At 48.2% G+C, this 24,649-nt stretch overlaps 4 protein-coding genes across 5 annotated transcripts in view; all 4 read left to right on the top strand.

Annotated features, from left to right (window-relative positions):
• Nucleotides 1-3,764, top strand: part of CLIP1 (CAP-Gly domain containing linker protein 1) — a 60,033-nt gene extending 56,269 nt beyond the window's left edge. For both annotated transcript variants that reach the window (XM_086623312.1, XM_086623313.1), the window contains 4 exons: nt 1-160; nt 936-985; nt 2,380-2,504; nt 3,542-3,764. In XM_086623312.1, the coding sequence (XP_086479438.1) occupies nt 1-160; nt 936-985; nt 2,380-2,504; nt 3,542-3,764 (558 nt within the window). The remainder of the gene's footprint in view (nt 161-935; nt 986-2,379; nt 2,505-3,541) is intronic.
• Nucleotides 3,765-5,152: 1,388 nt separating this feature from the next.
• On the top strand, nt 5,153-13,786 carry VPS33A (VPS33A core subunit of CORVET and HOPS complexes). Its single transcript, XM_086623404.1, has 13 exons — nt 5,153-5,254; nt 5,328-5,393; nt 5,480-5,607; nt 6,142-6,331; nt 7,114-7,230; nt 7,925-8,099; nt 8,785-8,978; nt 10,615-10,741; nt 10,905-10,972; nt 11,374-11,511; nt 11,819-11,956; nt 12,111-12,279; nt 12,869-13,786. The coding sequence occupies exons 1-13, from the start codon at nt 5,153-5,155 to the stop codon at nt 13,060-13,062; spliced, it is 1,806 nt and encodes a 601-aa protein (XP_086479530.1). The 3' UTR covers nt 13,063-13,786.
• A 4,247-nt stretch (nt 13,787-18,033) lies between these two features.
• LOC147527431 (uncharacterized) lies at nt 18,034-18,168 on the top strand. Its single transcript, XM_086623801.1, has one exon. The coding sequence runs from the start codon at nt 18,034-18,036 to the stop codon at nt 18,166-18,168; it is 135 nt and encodes a 44-aa protein (XP_086479927.1).
• A 673-nt stretch (nt 18,169-18,841) lies between these two features.
• Nucleotides 18,842-23,223, top strand: DIABLO (diablo IAP-binding mitochondrial protein). The gene is made up of 6 exons (XM_086623450.1): nt 18,842-18,888; nt 19,701-19,821; nt 20,175-20,306; nt 20,998-21,108; nt 21,272-21,368; nt 22,572-23,223. The coding sequence occupies exons 1-6, from the start codon at nt 18,842-18,844 to the stop codon at nt 22,784-22,786; spliced, it is 723 nt and encodes a 240-aa protein (XP_086479576.1). The 3' UTR covers nt 22,787-23,223.
• Nucleotides 23,224-24,649: the final 1,426 nt, after the last annotated feature.

Below are 24,649 nucleotides of genomic sequence, written 5' to 3'. Positions count from 1 at the left end.
ATCACGGTGCTCCGTGGAGAAAACGCTTCTGCAAAAACCTTGCAGTCGGTGGTAAAGTCACTGGAGTCTGATAAATTGAAACTTGAGGAAAAGGTGAAGAACTTGGAGCAAAAACTCCAAGAAAACAACGAACAGCCTTTAACTGTGACCAGCTCCTCAGGTAAATGAGAAAGCCTCTGCTGTCTCTGTGCCTCCAGCCTCGCAGATTTCTGCAACTACTCGCCAAACCGTTAAAAGGAGGTTTAACTAATTGAACCTCCTGAGACATGTGACTTTCCTGTTGCAGGACACTCATAAGGCTTGAATGAAGGAAAAAATGTGACCAGCTGCAAAATATGAAAGCTACTGACATTGCCAGTTAACCCCATTTACACCGGGGGGGTGGGGAGGGGCAGTTTGACTTGAAATGATCGTTAACAGTCCCAAAACTTCATCCTGTTCATGGTGTGGCTTCTGTGCAAGAGCCTTTCTCAGACTGGTGTTGTTTTTCCTTGCTGTACTGCAAAGTGAAGTGCAGGCATCATAACAAAACCACCCACCTGAGCACAGCACTGGGAGTCTCACGTTCTAGACACTCCTGCTCACCTTCTGCTGTAGCTCCGTACCGCTACAGCCTCGGCGCTGCAGCAGAGGAGCATTCCCATGCAGATCTGTAAACTTCAGCCATCACCTATACATACTTTTTTTTTTTTTGTATTTTAATAAGTAACATGCAGTATTGAATATGCTTCTGTAACGCAGTGGTCAAAAATTTTCCCCAAAAAGTCACCCTTACTGAAGCTGATGCCGAGTGGTGAGAAAACACTGAGAATTAGATGCTTTGGAGTCTAGAGACTTACTGTGTTACGTCAGTCTCTGACTAAGCTGTTATATGCTTCGTAATTCACATTACCGGACACTTACACCTTGTTTGTTGGGTTTTTTTCTCTTTAAAGGTGACATTGCTGCTAATCTACTTCAAGATGAAATTGCGAAAGAGAAGCAGGTATTTGATCTGAAAAATCAGCATGCTAAACCAGCAGTATGTCTGTAGGCAGAGTGAAATATTTTTCCAAAGCCAAGTTCCTAACAGATTTTGTAGATCAGGACTATAATGGGCAGATTTATCTTGTAATCTGCCTCTGAAGGGAAATATTAATGACAGGAAATACTAAGAATCGAGTGATGATACCAGAGTAATAGTTGAGGTTATTGGAACATGAGGAAAGCCGGGGTGTCAGGTTTTGACCTGCAGCCTGTTGGTGAGGTAGAGCCCAGCAGAGCACACTCATAAACTGCTCCATGCTGTACTTTACAAAAGTTTCTTGGATGTGAACATCCAAGAAACAAGGTGTGACCCATCTGAATCTGTGGTGCTTGCTGTCTTGGAGCAACGGGCTACCTGAGCTCACGTTACGTCTGAGCTTCTGCAGTTGGAAATGTTGATCTTTGCTTCTTTTTAATGGCAGAACTTTACCCAGCATGAGGGTTGGCAGCAATGGGGCAAGGAAGTTATTCAGCACGTTCTTGGTAACAAGATTTAGGAAGAAGGTGTATCAAAGAGTACAATAATCATGATGAACATGTGAAGCGCTGTTGTGCAACAGGCGGCCCGTGGTAGCAAGTGCCTAGGAAACACCATTAGAATAGAAGCACCTTTGCTCACTGTGAGTCCTTGTTAGATCCCTGATGTCAGTCATAGTGATTAAAAAAAAGTGTCCTTCCTAGTCTGTGCAGAGATGGGAAGTAGTGCAATTAACGTACACTAACCACCAATCTTTTTCTGATTTTCTGCCTCCTTGAATTCACCTGCTGATGGCAACGCTTCCTTCCAATCAGAATGAGGTTTGTTCCACTTCTCGCTTCCTTTGTTTTATTGGCTGTGTTAGTTTGCCAGGCAGCACTGGATTACACTCAGCAGTGCTGTGCTGGCCTGCTGACTCTGTTGCTCAGACTGGCTTTGGGAGATGCCATGTGGGTGCGCTGCGCTGTCCCACTGCCCCCCCTGGAGAGCTCAGGGCATCCCCTGGAGCTGCAGGTTCAGAGGAACAGACACTGTTCTGATCAGAATTACACAACTGGATTTGTGTTCAGAATGTAACATTAAAAAAAGAATTAACTGTGTCAGTGGTGGGTTGAGACCCACCAATGCCTCAGATGTTGGCTGGGCAGAGCTACCTAGTTCCCTGGACAGAAAACACCCTGAGGGTCTCGGAGGTCCCTCGGGAAGTTCCTGTCCCTTGTTCTTTCAGTGTCCATGGCGCTCTGTGATACAGCGATCCAGTGGTGAGAGTTAATGCCCATCTGCACGTGTCATTTTGAGAGTTACTCCTTTGTTGCTCACCTTCCCTGAAGTGCAGTCCTCAAGCTGCTGACTGCCCTTGTTCTTGACTACCATAGATTGACTTCCTGAATTCAGTGATAGTGGATCTGCAAAGGAGAAACGAAGAACTGAACTTGAAAATACAAAGAATGTGTGAAGCAGCCCTCAATGGCAACGAAGAGGAGATAAATAACTATGACAGGTATCAATCCTACGGGACAACCTTGGCTCGTGTTTTGAGAACTGTTGGCAGCAGCCAGCTCTGTCAGCTGCACAGTTCTGCCTTCAGCTGTCAGGAAGGATGAACGTAGCTTTCTCTTGAATTTAGGGTGATTTTAATCCAGCCTTCCTTTTAGGTCTGTTACTACAGTGTACCTGTGGTGCCAAATGATCCTCTGAGTTACTGACCACACACACTGATGTATCATAACGTATTTGTCGTTGGACTAAAGGGGGCCTACAAGAAAGCTGGAGAGGGACTTTTTACAAGGGCATGTAGTGATAGGACAGGGGGCAATGGCTTTAAACTGAAAGAGGGGAGGTTTAGATTAGATATAAGGAAGAAATTTTTCACTCAGAGGATGGTGAGGCACTGGCACGGGTTGCCCAGAGAAGCTGTGGCTGCCCCATCCCTGGCAGTGTTCAAGGCCAGGTTGGATGGGGCTTTGGGCAACCTGGTGTAGTGGAGGGTGTCCCTGCCCATGGCAGGGGGCTTGGAACTAGACGATCTTTGAGGTCCCTTCCAACTCTAACCATTCTATGATTCTATATAGTCTCAACATACTGGTTGAGTCTGGCCCTTTCCAAATTGGATAGAAGAGTCTTTGCTCTCAAGAAGCCAGTAGCTGTGTTGAGATGGGGAGATCCAGTCCAGAGAAATAGAACTAAAACCTATTTGATATATTGTGACTTCAGATCTCTTCTATCCAGAGAAAAGAGAAACTAGTTTACATGTGTTTCCTTTTGAATAATGTCTGCATTTGTGCAAATATTTACAAAACCAGAACAGTTTGTGTAGCAAATATTACAGTATAGGGGAATCTGAGGGTACTCCAAGGTAGTTGAGATGTCAGAAGATGTTCAGAAGGGGTTTTGTTGGTTTTGTTGTTAACCATTGTGGTATTTCCTTAGTCTCAGTAATTATGAGACAGGCTATCGTGCGGGGCAGGGGGAAGCAGGCCTGTCTCCTTCATGAAGGAGCAGCGCCCTGCCTGACTCGCGCTGGTGCTGACCTTGCAGCGAGGAAGAAAGCCTGTCCAAGAAGAAACCCCGTCTCTTCTGCGACATCTGCGGCTGCTTTGATCTGCACGACACTGAAGACTGCCCGACGCAGGCGCAGATGCTGGAGGAGCCGCCCCACTCGGCGCACCACGGCAGCAGGAGGGAGGAACGCCCCTACTGCGACACCTGCGAGATGTTCGGGCACTGGACGGCCGACTGCAACGACGACGAGACCTTCTAACGCCGCGCGCAGCCGGGAGGACAGGCTGGCTGCGCGCCCCGAGCGGACGATCTGTACCACCAGCATTGGGCTGTGCTGAATGTCAGGAAAAGGGACAGCGTTTCTTGACCCCCTCGCTCCCCTTCCCCTCGCCCAGCTACTCCAGAATCAGTACATTGATAAATATTTTGCTCCTCCACTAATGAATTCCCCATCTCCCTTTAATAAACTCAAGTGAAATATAAATAAATGATTTAACAAATGACTTTATGCTGTTTTTCCCAGGTTCTGGGTGTGTTCCCACCTTAACAAAAAATGCCCCCCTGCTGTCGCATCTGTTGATGGGAAAACATGTATAGGAACGAAACACTATAGTTATATGAAAGCTTATTTAAATACCTTAAAATTATGCTGTTAATTTTCGTATTTGCACTAAACCATTGTAAGGCTGAATTTGTACATTTAGATTTTTAAGCTTTTTTTTGACACTGGACTGAGTTGAGAAATGTTTCATCTTTATTTTTCATTGACTCATTTGCTTGTGGTGTGGCTCGGTGGCCGTGAGCTCCGGGCGCTGCCCGGTGGGGCAGGGCCGTGGCCGTGGTTTGACAACTGTGGAACGTGAGGTCGGGAAGCAGGTAAGGAACGGAGCTGCTGGGGGGTTTTTTTGGAAACCCGTATGCTGTGCTCACATAAAGCAGTTTGTGGGACATCCTTTTTTTTTGTTTTTTTTGGCATTCTTTCAGCTTCTATATAGTGTGTGTGTGTATATATGCATATATATATTAAAGTTATATTTTGGAAAAAAAAGGTGTCTTGTCTTTCATGTTTTTCCGTTCCGTTAGGCATCTAACGGGCTCTGTGAGGGGCACAAGGGTGTGTAGTGACAGGACAAGGGGCAATGGATTTAAACTGGAAGAGGGGAGATTTAGATGGGATCTAAGGAAGAAATTCTTCCCTCTGAGGGTGGTGAGGCACTGGCACAGGTTGCCCAGAGAAGCTGTGGCTGCCCCATCCCTGGAAGTGTTCAAGACCAGGTTGGATGGGGCTTTGGGCAACCTGGTGCAGTGGAGGGTGTCCCTGCCCATGGCAGGGGGGCTGGAACGGGATGGTCGTTGAGGTCCCTTCCCACCCAAACCATTCCATGGTTCTGTGACAGCCGTGCCCTGCGGCTGCGCTGTAAATACGCAGAAAAACGTGGACTGTTTCCACTGACGCTTCACGGGGACCCTCCCGCGGCCGGCCGTCGGTAACGGCCGCCGGGCAGAACGAACGAACGAACGAGCGACACGGCGGCGGCGGGCGGCGGCGGCCGCCGGGGGGCGCTGTGCTGCCGCCCGCCGCGCGGCTCCACTCCCGCCGTCACGTGGCGGGCGCCGCCGGCGTCACGTGAGCGGCGCGGGAGCGCGATGGCGGCGCACCTGAGCTCGGGGCGCGTCAACCTGACGGCGCTGCGCGAAGCGGGGCGCAGGGAGCTGCGCGAGTTCCTCGACAAGTGCGCGGGCTCCAAGGTGAGCGGCGGGCGCGGGGGGGGCCGCGGCGGTCCGGGGGGGCCGCGCCTGACGCCTCTGTCGCCTCCCGCAGGCCATCGTGTGGGACGAGTACCTGACCGGGCCCTTCGGGCTGATCGCGCAGTACTCGCTGCTGAAGGTGAGCGCGGCGCGGCGCGGCGGGCGCGCAGCCTCCGGGCCGTGTCCCCGGCGCTCCCCGCGGTAACTCCCGCCCTCGCTGCGCAGGAGCACGAGGTGGAGAAGATGTTCACTCTCAAGCCGGGCCGCCTGCCCCAGGCCGACGTCAAGAACATCATCTTCTTCGTCAGGCCCAGGCTGGAGCTGATGGACATCATCACGGACAACGTGCTCAGGTACGGTGAGGGCGGCGGCGGCTGTTGGCTCGTGGTTCTGCTCTCGGGAGCTGGAGGAGAGGACAGGTCTGGCCCGAAGCCGCCACGTGGTGCGTCAGGTCTGGGCCCAAGATGGGGAACTACAAAACTGCAGCGCAGCTGCTCTCCGGGCTCGAGTCGGGGTGCGAGACACCCTGGGAAGGGAGGGACGGGGCTTTTCACCTCGGCTGGCGATGCAGCGGGTGCCTTCCTTGTGCAGAGGGGACGTATCTTCCGTCTGATTAGCTGGAATGAGTCGTGCTTTGATGGACCCTCCTCATGAGAACTGTAGGGAAGCCAGGTCACCCTGCCCTGGTTTCGGACCTGTGGCTGTGGACGCACGTGGCTGGGCAAAAAACCTTCTAGAAATAGGACGCTAGGAATGGAAGTTGGCAACAGTAACCAAGTGGCAGCGTTCCTGTTTTGTCCGAATTCTGTGCTCCCAGCCCGCGCTCCGTGCTGGTCACCTGCGCAGCTGAGTTACCTTTGCTGTGCTCCTACCTGTGACTCTTCCAGGGAAGACAGAGGCCGCTCTCCCCAGAGGGACTTCCACATCCTCTTCGTGCCGCGCCGCAGCCTGCTGTGCGAGCAGTGGCTGAAGGAGCAGGGTGTGCTGGGGTCCTTCATCCACCGAGAGCAGTACAGCCTGGACCTGATACCCTTCGATGGAGACCTGCTCTCCATGGAGTCCGAGAGCGCCTTCAAGGTAAGCGCTTGTCTTTTTGAGGAGAAACGCCGTGGTGGCTGCTGCTGTTTGGTGCAGAGGCTCTCGGAGGGTTTGTCGGTGACCAGCACAGCAGGGAAAAGCCTTGCAGAACAAACAGGACTCGGTCCTGAGCGTGGAACTGCACCCGAACTTCTCTGCGTGTTTTCTGACTCAATGCTCAGGGAACCATCGCTACACCTAGCTGCACCCCAGTTCCTCCACCTTTAACTGGTGTTGGTATTTCCACAAATGGAGCATTCACGAGGCTTAAAACAGTTGTTACAAAGAGGCAGCAGAGTTTGTGCCCATACGCAGCCGAAGAGCCGCACACACTTAGGTGCACCAAGGATTAACAGCTGCCACGTTCCAGCTGTGTGTCCTGTTTGCTCAGAATGCCGTGTCTGGGCACGGAAGGGTTTGAGAGCGTCTCTTTGGCCATCTCTGCCTTACTAAGCATAGCCCAGAGGACACGTCAGGGCTTGCAGCTGCACTGAGGTGGTGTGCTCCCAGATTGGCCTAATTAGAGGGAGAGGCTCTTTGCAGTCGCTTTCTGTCTCTCTTACTTCTCTCCATTAAACTTGGAGTTGCGCGTGGGGTTCAAAAATATTAGTGCCTGCTTTGATCAAATGGTTTGATGTCGTGACAGCACAGATAAGGTCCGCGTTTGCCAATGGTTGTAGTTTTTCCCTAGCCTGTGTCTCTTCTGAACTGTTGATGTGGCCCATGTTCTGCTGTGGAAGCAGCTCCGACACCTTCCATCAGGAATCTTCCTTCTCTTTTAGGAATGCTACCTGGAGAGCGACCAGACAAGTCTGTACCATGCGGCAAAGGGGCTGATGACGCTGCAGGCTCTCTACGGAACCATCCCACAGATTTTTGGGAAGGGTGATTGTGCGCGGGTAAGGCAGATGCTGCTGCTTAACAACTGTGTCTTGTTCTTTGAAACTGCCTTAAGGAATGTTCCGTTAAATGCGCCTGTGGGTTTTTCGAATCTAGCCACAGGCTCGTTCTTGTCTATGTTGGAATTTGGGATCATGGCCATCAGGTCTTTGTCATCTCTGGCCAAAAGAACAATCTTTGCTGTTCCATTAGTCTCCCTGTCAGGAGGATTTCTCTGATTTCATATGTTTTGCTCGCAGGTACACCGCCTTTGTATGCTCAGCAGTTCTTTTTTCTGTGGAGTTTTAACACTCAGCTGCTCTGTGGGTACCAGAAGGGCTGAATGAAATGGGAAATGTGTAACCTCCTGCTTATGCCTTTGCTTTTTCATCTCTCCCTATAAGTCACCCTTTTTCCTTCTCTCTGATCAATCTATGGTTTATCTGGAACTCCTTGTAATACAGAAGTGACTTGAGATGAACCCAGTGCTTTGGCCACAGTCGCTGTCCTGCGAAGCTGCAGAGAGCAGCAGAGAAGGACTTTGTTTTCTTTGTCTCCTCCTGCCCCCATCAGTCAGCCGGTCTGTACCTCTTGCCAGTCTCGTCCTTTGGCCACGACTGTGCCCCATACTGGCATGAGCATGTGCTTGTAGGGCCTAGAAGTCCAATCTGTTGTGGCCTGCACCGTAACCAGACCGATGTGGTTTATTTTCAGCACGTGGCTAATATGATGATCAGGATGAAGCGCGAGTTCCCTGGAAGCCAGAATTCGATATTTCCCGTCTTTGATACCCTCTTGTTGCTGGACCGCAACGTCGATCTGCTGACACCATTAGCTACGCAGCTGACGTACGAAGGGCTGATAGATGAAATCTATGGAATTCAGAACAGTGAGTACTGGTGGGGCAGGTCTCTGGCGTGCCGGAGCAGGTTGCAGCGTGTCAGGTGGGTTTCTGCTTTGCTGTGACAGTGATGTGGGAGCAGCTCATCTGAACTTAGTGCAGGGATGGTTCAGTCCCAAGCCCATCAAGACCAGCTCTGGCTCTCTTTTTGCCTAGGAAGGGGAGCTGAGGGCGTGGTTATTGAATGGGAATATTTTGGATGCTGGCTGGGTGCAGACACAGTGACATAGAACATGTAGTGTGGGAGCAGAAAGGTTAGTGTATGCTGTCACCCTTCCAGCCTGGCTGGCTCATGTGCCACACTGAGGGGAACAGTTTGTGAAAGGCTATTCAGAATGCTCTCCTGCTCTTTGGGAGGTAAGAACAACTCCAGAGAAGCATTTGTGGGTTTTAATCCCTCCTGCTATACTGAAGACTGGGTGGAAGGCTGCCTCCAAGCCTCTTTGAAAGCAGTGTAGCTAGCACTTGGGTTCTGATCACATCTGTGTACGTAAGTCTCTGGAAAGACTCTCCTTAATTAACACATATGCACTGAGTCCTCTGGGTGTTTATGTTAGCTTTGCTGCTTACAACTCTTTCCAGCCCAGGGGACGCATTTCCACAGCTTGCTTAATCGTAACTTCTGGTGGTGAAGTTCCAGTCCTTACAAGGGTTATTTCTCTGCATTTGGTAGCTTATGTGAAACTCCCTCCTGAGAAGTTTGCCCCGAAGAAGCAAGGTGAGGGTGGGAAAGATCTCCCCACAGAACCCAAGAAGCTCCAGCTGAACTCTGCTGAAGAGCTCTATGCTGAAATCCGAGACAAGAACTTCAATGCTGTGGGGTCAGTGCTGAGCAAGAAAGCCAAGATCATCTCGGCAGCCTTTGAGGTGAGGCCTCTATCCAACTGTGCATCCCACCGTCATTCTTGTCATCGGATACAGACAGCCTGCATTGAGCAGGGCTGTGACTGGCAGCTCGAGCTGTTGCCACGGAGTAATGCTCCAGCCAGATTAAAACCAGGTAGTCCTCAGAAGCCCCACTGGCCTGTTCCCCTGCCCTGAGGCAAGATCAGCTCCATTTCAAGTGTTCTGAGTAAGGGCTGGTCAGACCTCCTCGTAAGGATCCTGTAGTAATGCAGATCCTTTCTTCTCCCCGCATCTCTGTTCTGAGGCTTTTTCTGTCCTGGCTGTTAAAAGCCTGTCTCAGAGGTAGCCTGAACCACATTTCTACTGTATGAGCCTGTAGTTCCCTCAACAGGAATTGCTTTCTGCAGAGCAGTCAGGTGCTGCTTCCCTCTGCGAGAGGCCACAGGTTAATTTTAGCGTCCGGGTCAATTCCACTTCATTGCTGCTGTTACCTGTTAAGCGAATGCTCCTTTCCCCTTGGTGTTCACTGAGGATGCAGAAAGAGGCTTTAAGAAATAAAACTCCAGATGTATGTTCATAGAGTGTTATGGCTGGCATAAAAAAACAAAAGGAATGTGAAGAAGACAGTGTCTTACAGGAGGTTTGACCTCTAAATTCATGCTCGCTTGTCACCTCAGACAAAGCTGGAGAGTGCTGTGGGGTGTGTTTGTGGTTTTGTCTGAAAACATCCTGTGGATGATTCATAAAGAAACGGAGATCCCATATCTCTGCTTTCACACTTCATGGTGATTCTCAAGAGAACTTGTTACGCTGTTTCATTGTATTTCCTTGGTTTTTTCTTTGCCTCTTCTGCCACATTTACGGTGAGGTAGCGGTACCTCAACTGAAATACTGTGTGCTCAGCCTCATCTTCAGCAATATTAGTGCTGAAGGTGCTAAAGATGGATTATTCATGCTGGTTGTTAAAAAAAAAAAATAAGAAATTGTCAGAGGTAATAGGTGATAATGAAACAGCAGCACATTGGCAGCAGAGGACTTCTTAACTTACAGGCTTCATCATTATCACCCTCCTGCCTGCACTTGCCCATTTAAATCCTTCACATTGAGGCAAATTATTATTATTTTTATTCCAAGTTGCAGCAAGAGGCAAGCAGCCCAAATGAAATGCAGAGCTCTGGTCTGCTCTGAGAGCTCGAGTCTGCACTGTACTTCATCAGACCCTTGCTCAAAACCCGGAGGTTGTTACAGCCAGGTGCAGTGAACGGCAGGCTTCTGCTTGCGAGGGACGCGGACCCTGTCAGCCCTGATGCTCGGCACCTTTCACTACTGCTTCGAGGGGAAACGTCCCCCACCTCTGCATTTGCCCACAGCTCCATGTTTACTGGCAGCTAGTGAAGTTACTCATCTTTCCATGAAAAGGTTAGCTTTGCTGGTAGGGAAACTGAGGAGAAGATAGTGATGGCTGAAGTCAGCCTAAGGAGGATAAATGATATAAATGACTTTAGTATAAAGTATTTTATCTAAAAGGTTGCATATCTCTAACAGTATCTGCTGTTGCTGTGCATATAGTAAAAAAGGTCGTCATGATGAAGTGACCTAGTTGGTGTGTGGCCAATTAATCTGAACAAGACCTGACCTAAGTGACGGATTTCTTTAGGAAAGACACCACGCGAAAACCGTTGGAGAGATTAAGCAGTTTGTCTCCCAGCTGCCACACATGCAGGCGGCAAGAAGTTCTCTAGCAAACCACACCTCCATTGCAGAACTCATCAAGGACATCACCAGTGAGTAGTTGTTCAACAGTCTGTCAGACTCATTTAAATATAGCAAGATGCAAGACAGCTCGATGGACATCATTGCTCCATCCAGTGCATCTCTGCTGAAAAGTTACATGTAGAAAATAAGCTGTCACTTGCTATTGTATTGATTTTCATTCTTTTCCCAAAGCATCTGAAGATTTCTTTGATAATTTAACAGTGGAACAAGAGTTCATGTCTGGAATAGACACAGACAAGGTAAGTAGATAATGACAATTAGTGACTCTTAGATCTTCAAAAAAACCCCAACTTATTTCTCTGCTTTTTTTTCCATTTGGGCTTTTTGAGAGAGGAAACATCTGATCTAGGTGATGTCTGTCTCCTTCCAGCACCAAGGTTGTGAGCTCTCAGGTGTGTCTCCTCGAACTCTCAGTGCATCAGACAAAGTCCAGTTGTTGACTGTGGAGTCAACGTGCTTTAGAAAATGCTGGGTGGAACCAGTGCTGGGGCACTGCAGGCCGTCTTGAGCTGCCTGGGGAGCCGCTGCACCTTCTTTCTTCTTGTTCTGGAGATACTAGGCAAAACTAGATGTTTCTTTCCAGGTCTTCTAGGCACTTTAACAGGTCTTTAAATAACAGCTTATGTATTTTTTTTAATAGGTTAACAATTATGTTGAAGACTGCATAGCTCAGAAACATCCATTAATCAAGATCTTGCGTCTTGTTTGCTTGCAATCCGTATGCAATAGCGGACTGAAGCAGAAGGTTCTGGACCATTACAAAAGAGAGATTCTCCAGGTTGGGCTTTTTTGCTTCAATAAATTTCTGAGGAAATTCATATCAAATCCTCAGCTCTACAACAGCTGCATTTTAGACAGATACGTTTTCTACACGGGTTGTGTTGGCTTCTAGTGTGGACAGGGGTAGCAGTGTTGGGGCTGACAGCAGTGACTCAGGAGATGCTCATGTGTGTTTTACAACATGTAGGTACAGAGAGGTTGATATCATTGCACTTTTACCAAGATGATTTTAACACTCTAAATGGGATACACTCGAGAGAGATCTTAACCAGAACACATTTTAAACAAACATCTTCATATTGCAGACTTACGGCTATGAGCATATATTGACCTTAAACAACTTGGAGAAGGCTGGACTGCTGAAACCCCAGACAAGTGGTCGGAATAACTACCCAACGATCAGGAAAACCCTGCGCTTATGGATGGACGATGTTAACGAACAGGTAAACAGGCGCCTCAGCAGTGAACGTTACATCTAACAATGCAGAATTATGTGCAGCAGGAAAACCTTTTTTTTATTATTATTTATTTCTACGGTGCTGTTTTGCAGCATGAAGTGTTACCCACCTGCTGCTCACACTCTGCTCTCTCCTGCAGAACCCCAACGATATCTCCTACGTGTACAGTGGCTATGCTCCGCTGAGCGTACGCCTGGCACAGCTCCTGGCTCGGCCAGGCTGGCGGAGCATAGAGGAAGTTTTGAAGATGCTGCCGGGTCCCCATTTTGAGGAAAGGCAGCAGTTACCTACTGGCCTTCAGAAAAAGCGTAAGTTTTGCTTTGTTTTCCTGTTTTTTAAAGGGAGATGCATCTCTGTTAGGCTGGATGAGGCAAACTGAAATCAGGGCTGGCAGAGTCCAGGCATGTGTCTCATCTCCCTGTCCCACTGCAGTACTGGATCTACCTAACCCACTTTTGACAGAACTTTCTGGCCTCTTTAAAACATCCAGTCGTACAGGCAGCCTGCTATTAACGCACAGTACCATGTGCACCGAGGATACTACAGAGCTGTACGTTTGTTTACCTTCTCATCAGAGTACTAAAATAAACCCCAGCCTTACACTGTGATTTTAATAAGTAACGTTACTTCACAGAGAAGGTCAGCATCACCCTCTTAGCATTGAGCCTGGGCAGGCAGAAGCTCACCCTGTAAAGACGGGAGCTACTCTATTCCAGAGCTGGGAGTAGAGTCCTCGTTTCTGGGCCCCAGTCTGATATTCTGCCTAATAGGCTTCTCCTCTGATTCAGCTGCTGTATTTATTTTGGGTTTAGGCCATTTTGAGTTTGCCTGACAGCTGATGGATAGGAGACATAAAAATAAAACTAAGACAAGCCATGACTTTCTCTGAATACACAGGTCAACACGGTGAGAACCGAGTCACTCTGGTATTCTTCCTGGGAGGTGTGACCTACGCCGAAATCGCCGCGCTGAGATTTCTGTCCCAAATGGAAGATGGAGGCACAGAGTACGTCATTGCCACGACAAAGCTGATCAATGGAACAAGCTGGATCAAGTCCTTGATGGACAAACTGGAGCCTGCTCCTTTCTAGGGTCTGTGGAAAGAGACAGTAAAAGCACGAGGCCCTTGTGTGACACAGGCACGTCAGCTTCTGGTCTTGGCACGGCTGCGTGAATGTCTGAGAAACACGACCGTGACGGAAGCTCTCCTGAGCCCAGCTCATGACGCAGTGACCCTCATCCCTCTGCACTCATGGCCCTGCTGTTTGTGGACCTTCCTAGTAGACAAGCAGCGCTGAAAGACACTAACAATGACATGAACGGTGGGAGAGAGAGATCCCTGCTCGTGGTCTGAACTGGCAAACAAGCGCTGAGGAAGCAGGGATTTGCCCTGGTCCTTTTGTTTGGCAAATTGCTGCTTTTTTGTTTTCTTTCAGTTTAGTTTTAGTGGGGGACGTGATTACTTCTTTTTACCCTCCTAAGCTGTGGAGGAAACAGGATGTTTTCCGTTCCTGATTCCACACCAATATTCCCAGTCTGTCTGTCTGTTTGGTGCCTGATACATTCCATCCATCCATGCATTGGATCTGTTTCAGCGGGAGATCTGTACTCGGCTGCACCTCTGCTGTACCCCGGGTTCAGCTTCCTGCTTATCTTTGCGATGAAAGCCAAGGAACTTGTGCTTCCCCCAGCCTCACCACAGTCACATCGACAGGCAGCAGCAAGGGCCAGGCCACAGTAGCTACATTTTCTCCCATCCTTGGAAGCTGATTGTACAATGGGAAGAGAACTGCTGTAAAGGGGAAGCAGTAACTTTTTTTACTGCATAGGTTTAGAAGTTTCATGGCCCTCGGGCATCCAGAGTAATGCAGACCTGTGCTTTACTGTAATGAGCTCTCTGTTACGATTAGTTGCCTGTTGGCCACGCTCAGGTCTGCTGTCCTGCATGCTTTGGCCAAGGCATTCACTGGGTTTCCTGCAGCAACAGCTAAACCTTGAGCTATCCCCATGCATGGCAACAGCACTGACTATGAATACAGCCAGCTGCACCCACGTTATGAGGGAGATTGCTCGAGCGTTTTACATCCATTGCCCTCTGAAAGGATCAGTGTGAGGTGGTTTGTTTGTTCTGGGTACACCCACCTGACTCTGGGAAGCTACTCCGGAGTATGAATTACATCAGCGTGTCAACAGCTTATGTTTGAAGACACACAGACAATCCTCACATGGAACTAAGGCCAAAAATAGCTGTGTCAGTGACCCAGTAAACAGCAGCTTTAGAATAGACACTTTTTTCAGCCCCCTGTTCAGTTTATAAATTGTAATACTTGCTGCCACAAGCTGTTGTAGAGCTCAAAATTATAAAATGGAATTTTCCACGGTCTTGGTGGCTGGGCCCATGGTGTGGCTGAGCCAGTGTGTGCAAGAGGCAGCATCTGGCCGCAGCAGACTCAGCCCTGCTAATTGCTAGAGGCTGGGCAGGCAGAAGCGGGGGCTGTTGCTTACGCCTCTGCAGCTCACCTGGTCACTGTCACTGTACTCACAAGCTTTAACAGCAACCACTGAGGACTCTTGTTTCACACTGCATTTCACTCTTAAATAGTTAAAAACAACTGAAAAATAAAGCACCCCAAACCTTAAATCACTCTCTCGGCAGACGTTTCTGCTCTTGGTTATCCTGCATAATAACATATCCCAAAAACTCCCTTCATTTTCCCAAGCTGCTGCAGTTACAACTGTGGGTTGTCGATTTGTTTTGTAGGATTATTGAGTTCTGTCAAATCAGCCCCTTCACGGAGCGCCTCTGTCTGTTTAACTCCAGTTGGCTTATTAGAATAAAATAAAAATGTATTTGATTTTTTTTTTTGAAAGTGTTTGCTCTCTCTCTCTCTCTGGAATACAAAAAATAAAACAATAAAACCCTGCACTGTGGTAGCTGTATCCTTCTCCCCGTGCCCCAAAATAACTTGAGTTACTTAAGCTGAAACGATTTTTCTAACATCTGACTCTTCTTTTCTTTAAGTTTATGCACAAATTACATTCTGTTCTGCCACTTAACATGCTACATCAGAAATATGTACAGGATTTCTTGACTTTTAAAGAAAAATACACTTTTAATCATTTGAGACTTTTGACTTTGGGTAGGTAGGCAACTTGCAGACTTGTCTTACAAAAACAAAGCATGCTGCAATTTTGAGGCAAGAAGCAAACATGGATGGCCTTGCTCTGCATTACTTCCACAGTTCCACAGTCCAGTAAGTAATTTCACAGTGTTCAAAAAGAAAATTGAAGTAGCTTTGGCTCAAAAACTACATGTTACTGTGCAAAGAAAACCAATGGGATTCAGTGCAGTCCTTACAGAGTGTCCTGGGCTTGGCCTTGAGGGGCTTTGTACTATCACAATTGCCAGACAAGATATTATTTTTTTTTTACATCTTGAGCTAATGGCAAGGAAATGACTAGCACTGATCAGGCTAGTTTGTGAACTAAGGTCACGACATGTAAAAGACAATAAAGGAAACCACACAAAGTGCCAATTCCACAGCTTGCTTACCTATTCACCTGGACCAGCAAATGTGTGTGTTAGTAAAACTTAATTCGAAAATGGCTTATGCCAGACCCTTGGAGAACTCTATCACCAACATTGCTGCCTATTTTTGTTGCAGACTGTACCCTGCACCACCACCAAGCAAGAGCCATGTGCACACGGAAACTAAACAAAGTGTCTTCCTGGAACTATTCAACAACAACGAGAAAAAATAAAAGCCATCTTGACGTTGATTGATTCTCTGGAGGAGCAATTACTACTTAACAGGCTTCCTGAGCAGCTTGATTATGTTCTGCTTCTGTCTAAGGCCTTGCTGACCATGCGGGTAATAATTTGATAACAAGAGAGCCTAATTAAATTAAGGGGCCATTTTCTACATCATAATATCTTTGTAGGTAAGAGATTTGATTTGCAGTACACACTCTTCCTTCTCTCTGCTGTCTGCTTTTGTCTGGTTTACAAGCGAAAAAAAGAAAACATTACCCAACCTCCACCCCAAAATGCTTTCACTTTTCATCCAACATTACCAGAAGGTAGTTTTGCTAAAAATAAACGTATCGCTTACCTCCCTCCTCCCGCCACTTGCTGCAAAAGAGTTGTCATGCTCACTCTCTAAAAGGTGGGGATGGCTTCTTGGGTGCCAAGGGCGAAGCTAGAGCAGTGAACCAGTGACAGTGCAGCCATTAGGCTGTCCCAGCGCTCACTCTCCTTTGAGAAAAGAGCCCAACTCAGCCAGCACAGTTCCATCCTGTAACGTGCTGCTGAGCTGGGACTATCCCCAGCTGTCTGTGAGCATCCTCCTCCTCCCCGAGTGGCCCACAGAATCACTGGGCTCTCAGAGAACAAGCAAGAGGCACAACAGCCTTGCAGACAACTGCAGAACAAAAAGTGTTAAGGTGACACAACGCTTTGCTAAAGGAAAACCCCCACACTGAAACAAACACAGGTTTTGACCTGGTAACACTAAGCCATGGCGCTCGACCTCACCAAATCCTGTTGCCAAAAGCTCTCTGGGGAAGGGGAGCTGTTTGGCACGCTCTGTGCTGCCGTGCCGCACAGCGCGCAGAGGCGCTATGTCATACAATAATTGGTCCTGACCACACCTAGTGCATTAGTCCTCGTGTGGGCTGCAAACACAACCTCATCACTCCCGGGCGAGCGGAGCAGAAGGGGAGCAAACTACAGCACAAACCCTTTAGAAGCCAGAAATTCAAGGGACAGCTGCAGAACAAGACTAGAGAGAAACAGGAACTTTACAAAGTAGAGCCCATCACCACCCTGGGTAAGCAGTTATTTCTTTATCAACGTCTTTTTAGATAATCAGAAATCACATAAAGCCTATAAATAGAAAGCTTCAATGCTTTGAACAACTGGGAAACCATGGCTGGGTTTGAAATGCAATAGCTCCTGTAACGCATGCACGTGCCTGAGCTTAGAATAAAATAACTGAACTCTTTGATAAGAAAAAAAAGTGAACTCTTTATCACAAGAGCTCTTTAAAAAACATTCTAAGTGGCAGGGAGGAATTCAGTTTACACTGGCTGGCTTTAGACTGTTTAGAAGATAAATAATCCTTTTAGGTGAGCTTTATCTTAAGTTTGGTTTTAAACTCCCTTTTGTGCTTGACCAAGAGTGTAGATATTTTCGATCAGGCACAGTTACGACCAAAATTAAAAAGACCATGTCAATTTGAAAGACAGTAGAATTTTTTAGACAGGTCATCACAGTTTAAAGTCTAAGGAGCCAACAACTTTTGTGAGAGAGTTCAGATTTTATATTAAACAAATGAGCAATCACTTCTAAAATGATGGGTAAGTATGACTTTAAAATACAGCTAGAAGATGAATCCTAAAGCATCTTATCCCATGTCTCCCATTTAAAGGTTATTTTTAACGTAAGATATAAATATTTGCCTGTGCAAACTTCTATCTGAGCCCCGGTTTTCGTCGTTCTTAAACAAAAGGCTCAGTTTGTGCCAGTGTCTCCATTAGATGCAATTATATCATTAAATATTAATGGTGGCTTCCTTGGAGGAATTGACCACTTTGATCAGAACACACTGTTGGTAAATGCACCATCAGCGACCGCTCCGAACATGAAGCTTCCTGGATGCACAGCAACTGACACAGGGAAAGATACCAGGAGCCAGGTGGGCTCCATGAGGGCCTCAGCCCTCCCCGACACCGCAGTGTCCACTGTCTGTGTGTCTGTATTTTAACCTGCTCAACCAGTCCTGATCTGGAGACTTTGAGCAGATCCTGAACTCCTTTTCAACACTGCACAGCTCGGCAACCCTGTACAGGACTCTGAAGAAGCACGTACGAGTCCCACCTGACACTAACGACCTTCTTAGGACAGGTGGCCATTAACTCTCCTGGACACAGCCATTTCTCCCCACAGCAGAGCCACCGCATCGGCTCTTTCCTTGCTCGGAAAGACTCATCCTGTCCTTTTGCTTACAGCCCGGGAAGGAGCACAGCGGTGGCAGCCAGCCCCACACATCCTACCTGCCGCCATGCCGGACTCCTTCACCATCCACTTCCTCAAGGTGCTGAAGGAGCTGCTGGCCTTCGTGCTCTTCAGTTACACCGTGCTGGTCGGGGCGCTGCTGCTCGCCGGCTGGACGACCTACTTCTTGGTGCTTAAATGAGACCTTCTCTTCTGCTCCTGCAGCCACGGGCGGGCCAGGGGCAACAGGCTCCGCCGCGCAGCTCGGCCGGCACGTCTGCTCCGCGCACAGGGTGGCAGCCGCTTCCTCCTGCGCCGACTCTGCCAACATTCTGTTTCCTCGCTGCTTAATCACAATCTTATTTTCTTATGTAAAAAGAATAAAGATTTAAAAAAAAAAAAAAAAAGAAGTATCTACATGCATAGGCTCTTCGTGGCTCTTGCAGATTCTTTGTGTCTCCTCGATATTTGTCCCTATTTCCCATAATATTTAAAAGCCTCCCGGTAGTTTTTCCCCGAGATTCCCTCCTCGCCTCGAGAGCGCGGCAGCCTGCCGAGCACGGCGGAGGGGCGGGAAGGGTCAAACCAGTTCCAACCTGCCCAACACCTCACGGAAACCAGTCTCTCGCCCACCTCCGCCTCGTCAAGGGCGCGAAGGCAGATACAGAAACTACGTGTCATTTTTTTTTTGCAGAACTCCTGGATAAACGGCGGGTCCCGGGAGCGGCGCCCCCGCCGCGCGCCTCTCCCGCCTTCAACCGCCGGCCCCGCGCGCCACCGGCCGCACGTGCCCGCCGCCCTCCGCGCATGCGCCACGCCCGCGGCCCCGGCCCCGCCCCGCCGGGGCGCGCTGGCGTCACTTCCTGCTTCCCAAGATGGCTGCGGGCAGCCGGTGGCTCCGGAGCTGCTGCTCCTTCCTCAGGTACCGCGGGCGCGGCGGGGCGGGCGCGTTTTGGCGGAGCCGCTCCCGGCCGCGGTACGGCCCCGGCGGCTGTGCACGGGCCGGGCGCGGCCGGCGGCGCTGACACGAGCCTCCCGGCGCCGTTACCGGCCGCCCTGTGCGACCCCGCACCCGCGGTGTTCGCCCGCTGTAACGGCGCCGGCGGCGGCCGGAGCGGCGGAAACGGCCGTAACGCGCCTCGTCTGTCTGCGGGCGCCACTGGAGCAGCAGGGCGGTGGGAGCTGCGGTGCCCGCACGGCGCCCGCAGCACAAAAGAAGGAAAACTGACCGGTTATTGCCAGAAAATGGCTGCGCAACGCAAAAATCCTCACGGCTGGGTGTTGCTCCAGCGTTTTGGCGTCTGACCCCAGGGACACACAGCGCCGGGTGCGGATAACACCGACCACGGGAGGCCCCCAGTGCCACTGGGCTGCAGCAAACCGTTCCCAGTCACATTGCTCGCCAGCCTGTGCCCTGTGCCACTTTTAAGCACGCTTTTTCACTTATTTTTCAATGTTATTGAATGTCAGCGGCGTGCTGGTACCAGGTAGGAGACGTTTCCTCTCTCAGAGCATTAACAGTGCACTAGTCACTGGGCTTGTCTTCTGCACTTAAGTGATAGAACAGGATTGAAAACAAACTCACTCCTTCGCTGTTTGGCAGCCGCGTTGCAGAAGCGTGGGAGAGCCTAGGTCACCCCAGACAGCTTCTGGGTGTTCTTTGCCTCTTCGACACGTGATTTCCACCACACGCTGGTTATTTCTTGTGTGTAACTTGGTTTCTTGCATTTCCAGACAAAGCTTCCCTGTTCTGGCCAGCCTCAGGAGACGCTGCCTCTCGGGCACCAACGGACAGTGGCACCACACGGTGGGCGTGGGGCTGGGAGTGGCCCTGTGTGCCATCCCAGTCGTGGAGGTAACGTATCGGGAGCGAGATACACACAGCACCCTCTCGTGCAAACTAGTGCTTGCCCTCCGAATTGTGCTCCTTCTTGGGGATCAGGGGGGTTTAAGCCATGCAGCTGTTCAGGAAGAGAAATGAGAAGGATAATGGCTGCCTTCAGTAACACCTTGCAAAAACAGTTTTACAGTGGCAAAACAGCAAGAAATAGGCTGCCCAACCCTGTAACTAACAGTGGTGCCTTTCCGTACCCTTATTTGTTACTAATCCATCTGAAAGTCGGTGTAAAGATTGTGTAAAGTGTAAAAAGTCAGTGTAAATCCATCTGAAAGTCAGAGCAAAGATCATGCAGACGTCTTGTCTTTCAGAAACAGAACTCGGTTTCCCTGAGTAACGATGCCTTGATTAAACGAGCAGTTTCCTTGGTAACAGACAGTACTTCCACACTCCTCTCCCAAACAACATACGCACTGATTGAAGCACTGACAGAGTATACAAAGGTAAGCTGAGAGATTACGCACTTTGCTACCACGTTAATACTGGAAATACTGAATTATTTGGTGCTGACTACACCTGTTAAGCCATACTTAAAATGGACTTTGTGTTTTTATGAATTTTAATAAAAGAGGTGGGGGGGTTTGAAGATGCCAAGTCTCTAGGAAACAGTGGTGTAGGGCTCACCATTCTACTACACCAGACATGGAGGTTGTTTTTAGCTTTGTTGGACTGCTTTGAGCTCGAGCCCATGTCTCAGAACTGGGGCTGGACTACAGTTATTAGATACCTGCTTACTCTGTAAGTAGTGTACACTAGCCTGTATTCTTGGGTGTATTGTTTACCTTCTGTGCCCATCTCTAAGGCCATAAACTTGAGTTTCATCAGAAGAAGCCATATTTAAGTCTGAAACAACAAGATAGAGTTTTAATTGTGTAAGTAAGTGCCAATTTGAGTAAAGTATTTGCATTCCAGTTTACTTCCTTCTTAATATGACAAGTACATGAAGAGATGCTATGCACAGCACGTCTGCAGGCAGACAGCAAATGCTGTCAGTGCCTCCAAAATTGCACTGAACTTGAAAACTAAGCACCTTGGGAACCATTCAGCAATTTTGCTAATTAACACCAGTTAACACTGAGACAACATCAGAGATGTACAGATTGTCACTAATTGTGTGAAATGATTCCTTTGCAGGCAGTTTATACACTGGTGTCTCTCTACAAGCAATATGCAAATCTCCTTGGGAAGATGAATTCCGAAGAGGTGGATGCAGTCTGGCAGGTGGTGATAGGAGCCAGAGTTGATGTAAGCCATTGTCTCCCTCCAGTCAGCAATCTGCCTCTTAAAACTGCTCAGACTGTTGTCGTCTCACTCTCACTTGCTCACTCACCTCGTCACAAAGCCACAGCTCGGAAGAGCATTCAGATACTGTTACATCCAGTTAAGTAACACTTTGTTTTACTTCTAGATGACAACAAAACAGCAGGAATACCTAAGGCTGGAATCCAGCTGGATGACAGCGTTACGTCTTTCAGAGATGGCAGCAGAAGCTGCATATCAGTCAGGTAAGCACAAGCAGAAATAGGCAGAGTTTCTTTCTTCTAGCATTTCAGCAGTATTTATTGAAAAAGGATGGAGCTGAGAGAGACACAGAATATACATTCAGTTAACATAACCAATTTAGAACTCGCGCCTGGTTTTTAAAGATGCTGTGAACTTACATTCTTTTATTGGCTGCAGGTCTAGCAGAAGTGTTCGGCTAACTTCCTACACGGTTTAGATCAAGACCAACCATCCTAAAAAAAAAGTTTGAGGGAAGTGTTTAATCATTTTTAAATGCGGTCTTCAAACACGGTTCTGAGAGGCACAGAAATAAGGCTACCTAGGGGATCCAGCAGGTCTTTCTAGCTGGATTTACTTTTGTTAAAGAGTGACAATATTTGCCTTTCACTCAGGAAAGACAGTAACTTTGGTCTTTTCTGCCTGTATACTTGCCTTCAGAAAATCTGTAGAGACTTGATAGCTCTGAGATTGAGTTATGGGCTGACTTATGGTAAATCAGCAAAGTTACTGGAGTCAAGAAGGGAAGGGAAAGCAATGAATATACAGGGACATGTAACTCTGTGAGTGCCTGAGAAGGACACAGAATCCGTAGGAGCACAGAATGCTTAGGGGAGGAGAAGGGTTTCAGAGTTCAGCAGTGCCATAGACATTCCTGCAGCTGCTAGGTGCTAGGACAGGACAAGGACTAAAAGTTCCTGGCACGTCATGACTGGGCTGGGCTTAGTTCTCTAACCCACTAGCACAAGCTGACCACACTGATCAGACACTGGCTGTAACCCACTTGGGTGGGAGTAATTCCAGGGGGCAGAAAAGTCTCACAGTAGGCGTATTGTTGTTAAAGGTAAATGAACAGTAAATGCATTTAGTTTGGATATTAGGAAAAATTTCTTCACCGGAAGGGTTGTTAAGCACTGGAACAGGTTGTCCAGGGAAGTGGTTGAGTCACCATCCCTGGAGGTATTCAAAAGACGTGTAGATGTGGTGCTTAGGGACATGGTTTAGTGGTGGAGTGGGCAGTGCTGGGTTAACAGTGGGACTTGATGATCTTCAAGGTCTTTTCACGATTCTGTGATTCAGCATTAATATAGCCCAAAAGCCACAGAAACACTTAGCAAAGCAGATGATAATTGTAGACAGTTGCTTCCTTAATTGAAGGTTTGCTGAGTGCTGCTCTACCCCAGTGTATTTAACTTCCTGCTTTCCAGGTGCAGACCAAGCCTCGGTGACAGCCCGCAGCCACATCCAGCTAGTGAAATCCCAGGTGCAAGAGGTGCGACAGCTGTCCCAGAAAGCAGAGACCAAGTTAGCTGAAGCTCAAACAGAAGAGCTCATAAAAGCTCAAGGAGAGGAATCTTCATTGCCGCAGGGTATTTTAGGAAGTACAGAGGCGGGTGAGGACCCTTACCTTCGGGAGGACTGAAAAGAACCGAAGTGTCACTGTAGAATATGTGGGAGTCAATTGCAAACTGAAGAGTCCCAAACTTTTAAGTGTGGGATAGTGTGGAAACCACTGAAATAAGCTTATGATTCCATTTTACCCCAAACAGGATTGCTTTACAAATCAAGTCAATTCCAAGTATCTGAAAGGCCTTTATCTTGTTTGTAATTCACCATGTTTGTAATATTTATGGATTCAATTATTTAAATGTTTAACTATGCAAATGTGAAAACTGCTATCAAGGATAGCTTCTTACTTGTCTCTCTGCTGGGAGGGTCCCCCTGCTCGTTTGCTGTGTTTCTGAGTGCTCTCAACTCAGAGGCTAGCTAGGTATCAGCCAAAGAAGCATATTTAAAAGTCATTATTTCTAACCTGTGAAGTAAACGATGTCTGGTAGGAGATACCTTTATTAAACTGTGCAAAAGCATCTCGTTGCGAGTGTGCCCTTTTGGGTTTGAGATGAAGCCCTGTTTTTTATACTTGAACTTAAAAGTTCGTAACAGAGCTGGGTCTGACAGCTGCATCAAATTACACTGAACTGCTGGAAACTGTCTGTGGAGTTAGCCAGGCTCTTAGCGAAGGTTTGCAGCCCAGTGCAGCAGCCTCTTTCACTCCAGAGTCACCACTTCAAATGCATCTGCCTTCCCCGGGAAGCAAAGGGAGACTGAATTTTCAAGATGCAGTGAGGAAAAGTGAGTTTTACATATTTGAATGCTTTCCAGCACAAGTTTCAGGAAAACAATCTTACTTCTCTCTTTTTGCAATCTTAGTGTTTTGCTGCAGGCTTCAAAACCACAGGTGTCTTTCACTGTGTTCATTTTCTAACTTGACAGCTTAATGTGAAATTTGCAATATTAACTGCATAGACAAAACTTCAGCTGAGATTGCTGCGTAGAAAAGCATCCACCAGAACTTTATCACTGCTGATTTGAGTCAGTTGATCCCCACTCATCAGTTTTGTAAGAAAACACACATTAATCATAGGGGGTTTTACCACAAATTAGCACCTGATACACTGCATCTGTGTCGAGGTTGCTGTTACTAAGTTGAGTTGTGCCTGACTGGGAATTTTTTCAGCTGCAGCACGAGCCTCTGTCTCGTTTTGCCTGCCTTTTGAGCAAATGCAATCTCAGCTGCACCGCACTGTATATTTATAGATTAAATGGTAAAGGAGTTAACAAACCACCTTTCCTTGCTCCTGCTCCTCACTCTGTCCTGCTGTATCCAAGGAGGATGGCACAGACCAGAACTCAGGCTTGCGGGAAGATGCCAGTGTCTGCTGTGCCAGTAGTCAGGAGGTCCCAAACCCAGCTTTGGGCTGGAGCATTAGGGAAAAAAAAACACTATCATGAGAGGATTATTTGCAGCAGTGGCACAGCCACACCCTCAAGAGCCAAATGCAACTTCAGATCAACCTCTAACCACAACTGCTCCAATTTTTGGTTACATCCTGCAGTTTAAGAACTTCTGCCAAGCCACTGACCCAAATGCACATACAGGTTGTCTTCTTTTCAGGATGCTACAATAACTCTACTCAGGCATTTGCATGGCAGAGATATGGCTTCAGACGGACTGCTGCAGGAGTCTGCAAAGCCACTCATTCTTCCCCTTTCGGAGCCCGCTCCCAGCCCCCTTGCAGCCCCATGCCTCACTTCTTGTTTCACCCTACGCCCTGCTGTTACTTCCCAAGACACAAGCACACACATCGAACCTTCAGACGTGATAGGACCCAACTAGCCAGTTCAGACAAGTCAAAATGGGAGTGAGGAGCGTGAGTGGCTCTGTATTGCCTCCAAAATGGGGTGGAAAAGTGTCCCACACCTTTATTAGGAAGTGAGAGTTGCC

Source organism: Tauraco erythrolophus, chromosome 19 (genome assembly GCF_009769465.1).
Source record: "Tauraco erythrolophus isolate bTauEry1 chromosome 19, bTauEry1.pri, whole genome shotgun sequence".
In the NCBI taxonomy this organism is placed as follows: Eukaryota; Metazoa; Chordata; class Aves; order Musophagiformes; family Musophagidae; genus Tauraco; species Tauraco erythrolophus.
Note: the sequence above shows the minus strand (reverse complement) of the source record. Positions and strands in the feature narration are given on the sequence as shown.

Coding starts and splice junctions, on each gene's coding strand:
- VPS33A (XM_086623404.1), top strand. CDS start 5,153: ATGGCGGCGCACCTGAGCTCGGGGCGCGTCAACCTGACGGCGCTGCGC. Junction 8,979..10,614: donor TCATCTCGGCAGCCTTTGAG/GTGAGGCCTCTA, acceptor GGATTTCTTTAG/GAAAGACACCACGCGAAAAC. Junction 12,280..12,868: donor TACTGGCCTTCAGAAAAAGC/GTAAGTTTTGCT, acceptor CTGAATACACAG/GTCAACACGGTGAGAACCGA.
- LOC147527431 (XM_086623801.1), top strand. CDS start 18,034: ATGCCGGACTCCTTCACCATCCACTTCCTCAAGGTGCTGAAGGAGCTG.
- DIABLO (XM_086623450.1), top strand. CDS start 18,842: ATGGCTGCGGGCAGCCGGTGGCTCCGGAGCTGCTGCTCCTTCCTCAG. Junction 18,889..19,700: donor AGCTGCTGCTCCTTCCTCAG/GTACCGCGGGCG, acceptor TTGCATTTCCAG/ACAAAGCTTCCCTGTTCTGG. Junction 21,369..22,571: donor AGAAGCTGCATATCAGTCAG/GTAAGCACAAGC, acceptor CCTGCTTTCCAG/GTGCAGACCAAGCCTCGGTG.